The 9,810-nt window shown below is 37.3% G+C and overlaps 1 protein-coding gene across 1 annotated transcript in view; it reads right to left on the bottom strand.

Moving 5' to 3' along the window:
- The window catches only part of LOC110448213 (tachykinin-like peptides receptor 99D), a 127,666-nt gene that overhangs the window by 33,417 nt on the left and 84,439 nt on the right, over positions 1-9,810 (bottom strand). Inside the window, exon 2 of the mRNA XM_021494342.1 lies at positions 9,318-9,530. Within this exon, the coding sequence (XP_021350017.1) occupies positions 9,318-9,530 (213 nt within the window). The remainder of the gene's footprint in view (positions 1-9,317; positions 9,531-9,810) is intronic.

Below are 9,810 nucleotides of genomic sequence, written 5' to 3'. Positions count from 1 at the left end.
GATGAAGCTTCGTTCTTATACTGAACCAGAATATTCTCTCTGATATATAGTTGAAGAAGATATCTCAGTCTCTTCAAGGATGCTATTTAACTAAAAAAGGCTACATAATTATAGCCGCGGAACTTTTATTTCACAAGCACGAGTGTACAGTTGTTACAGAGGGCGCTACTTCACAAGCCCGAGTACATTCGCCACAGAGGACGCTTGCATCAGAAGTACGATTAAAGTACAGTCTCTACAGAGGACGCTTGTATCAGAAGTACGATTTAACTACAGTCGTTTCAGAGGGAGCTTGCATCAGACCTGTTAGGGAATGAATACTGATTCAAAAATACAATTTCCACTTACTATCGTTCAAAGACTGCTGTGTTATGTTTTCCGACTAAATCCAATAATAGACATGGTAATTATATTTTCCATTATATGAAAAAATTGCGACAACTTCAGGAACTTAACCATTCATTTCTGTTTATTAAAATGTTAAGTATGAAAACATTCAAATTCAAAGCAACTTTTCAATTCAATTTATTTGTTAATTACAATGTGCACAGTTGTTTAACCGATGCATAAAACTCTCAACAAGATGTATTTTAATAAAAAGCAAAATAATTATTAAAAAAACACCCAAAAAACCCCATGATTGTTCATTTTGTGGATGTGCAGCGTTATTGGCGAACCCGTTATGGTTGTACTTCTGTATAATAAAAAGGTTATTTCACACTCATAAAACAGACATTAATGATTCCCATTTCGTTCAATCTTTAGCTATTAAACTTTTTAATTAGCCAATGCGATTAACAGTGATGCCTAATGGTGACGTTGCGTTGGTAAAACATTAAAAACAGAGCCTTCAATCAAAACGGGCCATCCATTCATCAATCATATGAAATATCATTTTATTATACGTTTTGTAAGTTAATGGGAGTAGTTTGGCGAGCTCATCATTCTCACGTTTCACACTTTCAAAATTAATAGTATTTTAATGGAAGTAGTTTGACGTGCTTATTATCATCATGATGTATCAGTCCAACACGTTATGTGGAACTGGGCACGCTCTGTCAGGTGGACAGTACTCAATCGTGCTTCATACCCATAGATGAATTACGCGGAGTAAGAGATATCCAGTTGCTAGAGTTTCGAATTAACAATTTAAGTATTCAAGACATGTGTTGCAATCAGAATCTTGTCGGAGAACTCATAATTCACCAGGACCAAGCCTGCGTAATAGTAACCGATATAATTTAAGGTAAATTGTACCATTGCATCAGTTATGATTACAGAGAAGAGTTCTGTCTAGAGCTGTGTTTTTTCCGAGTTTGAGTAATCTCCCTTTTACTCAGGCGATGGAGAAACAAAAACAATTCTGGCTAGGAGTTACTTCCCTTTTCAAGGTGTTCATGTAATATACATCGTTAAGAGAAGTAACACTATGCCAGATAGAAACCTTTTATATCTTTTTCTGTTTGTTAGACAGCTTCCAATTGGAAATCGTATACACAATCATAACTAGTGACGGGATAACCCTAAACCTAAAAGCGTTTATTCACATATACAGATGTATTTCAGATCTCAAACTCGAAAGTAAATACAGATACCCAGTAATAACCACTGATACGTTATTGGGAGAAAAAGATGTTCCTAAGAACAATCGGTAGAGATATTGGAAAGAGAAGAAGCTTCGTAGAGTACACTTTTGTTACAACATGGCCTAACTTCTACTGAGGCAGAGGCTCCGTGTCTGATAGAATGCTGTATCATTAGTGATCAGCACCTCGAGATATCAGGGGTATTTACCTATAAAAGATTACGTACCGGCCGTTCATGTTCACCATTATTACTTGTTACGAGTGTCTAGCCTTAACCAATACGAGCATCTACACAGTTAAGCAGTCCATGCGCTCTATCAAATTGTGGTGTCCATTTGTTTGCCGATGATACCCTCTAATTGTGTACACAGACGTAACATAAACACAAGCTTTACCAATATAAGCCGCAAAATCACCAAAACGATAGGAAAAGCCGACAGCTTTCCGAGCGCTGATGGATTGATAACACCATAGATAACTTGTATATCCCAATAATATCACATATTCTCCGCGGAATTGCTTCCCCAATTTGTTCACAATCAAGGCGTGTTTGTCAATTTTGATTCTAAGAAAGCCAATTAGTTGGCCGGGTTCGGCAGTTTACCGACATGATTAAACTGACCACACCTCGGACTATAGGAGGGCAGTCGACAACACCCTTTTAGGAAGTTGACGTCGATGATGATTTAATAACAGTTGATGCCGAGTGTTGCCTATCAGAGTTATATGTACATGCTGGAGCCAACTGTAATGAGATGTAGGACTTCCTGTTAGCATCGGCCATTTTCTCTGGCACGAGACAAGTAAATCACGCGCTGATAGGCAGTGATAATGAGTTTAGATGGACCTCTCATCAGCCACATTTGTAACCGGAACCAACAACAAAACACCCGTCACGTGTTTCCTCCGTGTGTGTCTAAGGTTGATGGTGCCTCCATACAGTACCGTTTGATCACTGACGTGTCTCACAAACAAATTCTGACAATCCCCTTGACGATTAGGATTTTGTAATCAAACTTTATTTCCGTCCTCTCATTAGAGTCTAATTGCAGTGTGATAGAGCATAAATGTAAAAATAAAACAAAAAGCGTTGCTTTATTTAGACGAATAAACACGTAGAAGTAGTTAAAACCAGTAGTTTAGTTCTCTATTCCGTCGCTCCTGTAAAAGTACGTCTACAGAGCAAGCAATCAGACCTGTAGTTGTCATCGTTACCGTTCTATCCTTGCATTATAGACAGTGCGCAGTCGTTACCGCCATTAAGCTGGTATTTATATGCTTCCCGACAAAATCAGACAACTTGTAAGGGCGACTGTACCGATACATATAACGAGGTAATTACAACCTGTATGCTGTAATTTGTCTTAAACAAATCTTCACGATTCACTCTCTATGACACGGTAGCCTAGTGGTAGGACGCCGGGGGGCTCGTGACCGAAGGGTTGCGGTTTCGAGTCACGTCACGGCCTTGTGTTGTATCCTTGAGCAAAATACTGTACTCTGCTTGTTCCAGTCTACTCAGCTGTAAATGAGGTCGTGGCTGGGCAGTGCTAGATTTGTTCAATGGAATGCTAGCTGTGAGCGCAGAAATGGCAGCACTGGCTGTATGCTCCCTATGGAGTTGAGAAAGATATTGGCTGGTTGCAAAGGTCCTATAACCACGGATAGTAATTTGTGAACCGCTTTGAGACGACTAGGTTGTGATAAAGCGGTATATAAGAACCCCGAGTTATTATAATTATAATTATTATTCTATAAGCTAAACAAATGACTTCCGATATGATACCGCTTGTTCACTTTCGTTTTTTTCCTCTGGACAATAAGGAGTTTGTCGTATTTTTTTCCCGGGCTCCCAAGACAATTTTATAGCAATTTGATAGAACTATAAAATGCTAAAAAAATATAACAAAGCAAAAACGGATTGTTCATTAGGGTTTTTGTACCGATAGATCACTAAGGAACACAATTTCTTTACTGTACCAGCTATAACTTTGTGCCTATTTAGAGACCTTTTATCACAGTTGTAGGCGTCTCTATGAACTTTGAAATATTTAGCAACCCTTAAACTTAACCTCCTCTATAAAAAAACAACAAAAGTATACCGAAATGTCAACAAAACCATAATTCGGACTCAAAATCGATAACAGAAGGGAAACATATGAACAATTGACAGATTTACATGAAGACCATTGATCAAGTACAAGGAGAATAAGACCAGGTGTTTCGGAAGCTAAGAGTCTTCTGTTTCATCGACCACACCCTCCATGTATTCAGGGTCATATCCAAGTTATGACACGTCCTCAAATCGAGAGCACGGGTAGTGACAACAATAATAAATTGTACACTAACGAGCTTTATAAAAAAAAAAATCGACATATAATACAAACCACTAGGCAGTTCCATTGCCGGCTAGTTTTGCAAATTCGGCCACGTGCCGAGTCTTGTGGTGTGATTGACTAGAAGCTCAGCCATTTTTCGCTAAAATTACCAGCCAGCCAATACTGCATGTATCGGCACGTAGCTGACGTCAACCTCAGGAATATACACAAAGTGGCTCTATGACTGCGAAACACTTTGAAACTCGGAAATGACGTGTGTTTTTATAGGAAACGGATATCATGTCCGCGGAAAGAGAATCACATTTTACGTGCATATGAACACTTTTAAAAGAAAATGTATCGATCTTTCCAAAGGTACTAATAATGTGTTCGTAAATCAAACTAGTGTTTTTTGATGCAAGAAAAGTTAGGTGGGGTCGACTTTTCGACATCAAGAGCTATCCAGCCTTCTCGTATATTATCATCATTGGGGTTGCATTTTAAACCAAAGATCTCGGGTAACTAAAAGAGATAATATAATAACATTATTTTCGGGTACGTTTTAATCCATCTTTCTGTCCAGCTCGAGGCCCCATTATGTCCACTAGACAATAGCCACTACAGTTATACCATTAGTACTTCATAACGAAGCAGCTAACTAGCGTCATTTTTTGCGTTTTCGCTCTTTAAGCTCTTTCAATCTGTTGCAGCGACGAAGCGAAAGTACTGTTTTATCTTGTTAGACGGCACTTGGTCGCGCGTCATAAACGTTTTGATTTTGCTGAACGGCGATTTGTAATTGCAGCAAGCAAAAAACACCGCTGTAAGTTTTCACTAAACGGCACTTTGTTGCTTTTATGGCGAAAAGCGAAAAAACGCCATATAATTCACAGCATAACATTTTTCTTAAACAGCGCTTTGTCGCCACGAACGAGCAAACAAGTGGCATTTTAGAACAAGACTATGCTGACCACCCAAATGGAGCTTTTTCGACTTTTTACGAAATGCAAAAAAAGAAAATCGACAACGTGACGACTAGCAAATTGAAATACATCTTTTCGCTTTGTCACGACGAAAAGCGCCATTAAATAGCGATAGAGCGAAAAGGCAAAAAGCAGAAGTTGCTATATCATATTCCAGGGGTGCAGAGAGCCTACATTAGCGTAACGTCTGGAATATCGAGGGTGGTATTATACTCGTCTTCAAAATTCTCTTTCCAACAAATGCTTTGCGACATATACTGTACGACAAAGGCGATATGCACTGTATTAGACAGTAACACTTGTTTACATCGTCCAACAAACAGTTTTCAACGATACTCTGTATAAAACGGAAAAGATCCGCAAGATATTGCCCAACCAACACGTATTGCCTGATCGCCATAGAACAGACACAGCCAATATACAAACATCAGTCAGAATCTTAGAGTTCTCAAACCAAATAGTATCTACACCAGACGATATTTGTTTTGGGTCTGTTTGCAAGTGTTTGGTTGCGTATTTACCACCCCAATGTTTTGATAAACAGACTTTACTACATGCAAATAGATTACGATAACCGGGCCATATGGCAATGTTTAGTCGGCTGCCAAAAACATGTCAGGCCCCTACTTAAAAGCAAGTTATATACGCACATAGGGAATGAAAAGGAATGCAAGTATAAGACATTGTAAAAATTGTACAATAAACTACCCCTGCAGTTCCGACTAAATAACAGTTTTATAACTCCCTGTTGTATTTTTAATGATCATATTTATACCTTTTCGGAAATGATTTTTTGCTTTTATTTACGCCAGTGTCACATTCTTTGACAAAAACGAAACCGGAAAATTTAAGCTGTGCTCGTATCGTGTCTTAGTAGAGCAAAAAATATTTCTATTTCAGTGAAAACATATACATGTAGCAAGCTTATGTCAAAACTCCAAACTATTGGAAACGTTTTGTAGGTCTTCTAACACGCAATGCCTTCGGGAAAGCAACACTAACTGAATATCATTTATCAAAGCAACCCAAAACATTTTTGTTTCATTAGGAATATTTTGCTAGAGGGCATCATTAAAGATTTGACTAAAAACGCATTCATTTTCGTCATTGCGCAAGACATCACTTCCGTTTTAAAAAAGATACAAAAAATGCCTCAAAAGCTCTTTCAGATAACGCTTATTTTAATCTTTGGACACTCTTTTCATATGAATATTTCATTGACTCTAGACTGCAACCTACAGTTAGCTTGATCTTACCAGTCACGTAGATATCCTACTGATTTTAAAACAACAACCTAATATACCGACATATCTGGCGCGGATATACACATACGTTAAAAAAAAATAAGATGAAGATTTTAAAAGCCATTGCCCAAACGAAATTCCCCGGTTTCGGATCCATGGTTGACAATACTACTTATTGACCACTTCCCATTGTCTATTATCTTTTTATCTACAAGAACATACATTACTAGGTACACCAGCCGTAGTTTAAGACCAAATTTAGTATATTTGAAGATACTACTAAGAGTCTAAACAACGAGGTTCTCGAGAAATAGTCATTGAACAATTCGAATCTTTCAAAGAAATCAGCGCATGCACTTTTGTTAAATACAGACATCTAACATTTTAAAAGTGTGATCCGATGATATTATTTTTTTTATCTTCGAGCCCCTCTTTGATCAACTTATAAAACAAAATGTATTTACAGCGATTTAAAAAACTCAAAAATTTTAATGCTATCTACGAGTTCGCAGTGTATATGTTTTCAACCGTTAAGTGTGTGATTTATAGGAGCAAGCAACGTAAAATAACTAACTTTTGATTAAAACGAAATTAAGTATAAGTTATCTTTTTGTTTTCTGCTTCAAACTGTACAAATCTATTGTTAAAACCGACGTAAAACATTTTCCGGTACGACAAATAATATAAATACTCATATATATTACTTTTTTTTCTTTTTTTTTTTAATTCTGAAACTATACTTCCCTATACTATATGATGTTAACAGACCGCTGACCCTACGCGCTAACCACATTGACGGGTAGTCAGTCTTATACTTGTTGTACTACCAACACCGGCCAATATAAGCAGTTCTGACAGACACCTGGAAGACGGAAGTTTAACCCCTTTTGAATATAGATTGAAGCTGGTCGATTAGTGCGTTTAGCGTGTGCAAGTCATCAGGTATCATCAACTGCATTTATGAGTGCAATCACAGCACTGACGATGGTTTTGTTGCTCTGGTAGACAATATTCCGGGAGAAACACAACAAGCTGTCGGATGCAGTGCCATGGCGGAAGGTTAAAGTTACACTAGGCGTATTAGCAATTAGTGAACCACCTTTATCGCATTCGTTGCATTAAATGGATACATCTTTTGGAATTTTTCAAAGTAATATCCATTAATCACAGAAGGAAATATGTCTGGTGTTATAAAGAATAGATTAAAGAATGATTTGAGAAAGCCTAGAATAAAAAGACGGCGTTAAAATGGAATGGAGAATGAGCCGACATGATGATCACTGAAGCATGATTTCGTTAAGACAGTCGGTAAAGCTATAGATACTGATGCCATTCAAGTAACATTACATTAAACAAATTATCGAGTCCATTTATGCACTTTTTTTGTCCTTGGTATATGCCTTCGGTAATTTTTTAAACGAAATATACCCGCTTTAACCATCTGGAAAGACGGCATGGCGAATTTTAACGTCATAGTTAACCTTCAAGGCGAAATCCAAATTGCTATTAAAAACAGACATGCCCAATCAAAACATGTTAAAATAACCAATGGAAGCTGTTAAAAGATTCCTAAATATCTCACCATCAATGCCAAGTTATAGGACCTCACCAAGTCGACAATGACCTTGCAAATTTCACGGTTCGTGTTCATAGTGGTTATTTGTCAGGTTTCAACATACATCTACATATATCTATGCCTAAATACAACATTTGTAACATGACCTTTTCAAATTGTACTTAAGCATTGAACTGTTTTTGTATGGTATTTATGATCTATTCGATAGCGCGCATTATGTTGTTTGCATGCAAAGCTGTGTCATTCAAATAAATCATAAATACCATACAAAAACAGTTCAATACTTATATTTACATTTTCTCTGCCTCTTATGTTCTTTTTTTACTTGTAATTTATATTTAAAATTTGAACTGCCCTCCTTATCGACAGTCCACAAAATTTCGTTCAATAGTTTGAACAGCGTGTTTGTCGCGTGCTGATTGGCAAACAAAGTAGTTCTTTGAAATGTTAACAAACACTTCAATGGTATCCCACAATTCAGTATCAATACAATTGCGTATGATACGTCTATAGGGTGATTTAAGTTTATCAATAGAACTCTGAGCTGAAACTTAGATTTGAAATTGTTTCGATTTTTCTCCGGAACAAATTTAGCGCATGGATAAATACAGTGAACACCGTAAATCCGACCTTGCCCTCCACGAGAGAGTTATTTTTGGAAGTTAATGTGAAGAATCCAGACGTGAATTTATTTGTTGATTGTATGGGAATCTGACTACAGTCTGTAGATTCTATAACAGCCTCGTTATTTGACATGTCGTCAGAAACAGTGGCTGCGAGACGCGTGAAACTGATAGCGTTTGAAGTGAGTGATCTTGCGACGGAGCACATGGGTTCATTACAAATGTCTGAAATGTTTATGTTTGCTGTGACTCATATCAGTAGGTCTGTAACATATGTTTCAGTAGGTCTATACAATATGTGTATTTCAGACATTTGTAACGAACCCCTGTTGGTCAGTGCAGTGTAACAGACGATATTTTTGATAAATTGCATGAGCGTTAAAATTGTTTCCATTGCCGGCATTGGTGATTTCAACCGATGTGCATTTTGTACGATATTGCAGACCTTGGAGGCTTGGTCTTGTTTTTGTTGTAATAAAAGTATTTTTTTATTTTGCATATAAATTAACAATGACATTGTCATTTTGTCATTTTGTACGATATTGCAGACCTTGGTCTTGTTTTCGTTTGAATAAAAGTGTTTTTTTTTTATTTTATTTTTATTTTGCACATTAATTTACAATGACATTGTCAAATCTCACAATGCCCAGCGATATTTCAGCAGCCGTCATGTTTATTTACATTGGATATTGTAGTTCCGGTCAGAGTTGTATTAATACGCTAAGAAGTATGTCTCGTGCTGCATGGTAATTAAAGTCCCATCAACGACACAGCTTTCAAAGAGGCTTTATAGTGACAATGCCATGCAAATGTAAATATATGCACATGACATGACCTCGCCGGGTTTTGATATGACCTTGTCAAGTTGTACATAACATGGCCTTGTCAACATGTAATACGGTCGTAACAGACTACTTGGCGTACGAGTCAGAAAAATATAAAAAGAAAAGGATATGCCAAAATATTTTGAAAACCGGAAATACTTACGCAAAATCGGTCTCACTTCCCGTAGCGGCATTTCCGTCTGACCACTGTATATAGCAAATGGTGATTGATATATTGCCATATTTTTCTACTTTGGTTCTTCCGTAAATGAGGTTTGGTATGGAGAGGAATGTAGACACGCCCCAGATGACACAGATAGCCAGTACGACCCGACCAGTCATGCGTGGCCGGAGGGGATGTATGATAGCCATATATCTACAACAGAGAAACATAAACAAAATACAGGTAATGTCACGGTAATGCATGGTGTAATGAGTAGAAAACAACTATTCAAGTGTGTATTTGTCAAATGTATAAAACGTATACATTACAGACGTGTGGTGATCAGGTGTAGAGAACATTGACAACAAGGAAAATGGATATATTTGAGGTAGATATGCAGCAGCCTCGTTTTGGCCTGTTAATGTACGAAATTTGTATATTTCCATATGATGCCCCTTTTGTATTGATAATATCGACGAATTTCATTCCACAT

This window comes from Mizuhopecten yessoensis, unplaced genomic scaffold (genome assembly GCF_002113885.1).
Source record: "Mizuhopecten yessoensis strain PY_sf001 unplaced genomic scaffold, ASM211388v2 scaffold3949, whole genome shotgun sequence".
Lineage (NCBI taxonomy): Eukaryota > Metazoa > Mollusca > Bivalvia > Pectinida > Pectinidae > Mizuhopecten > Mizuhopecten yessoensis.
This window is presented reverse-complemented; position numbering and strand designations above follow the sequence as displayed.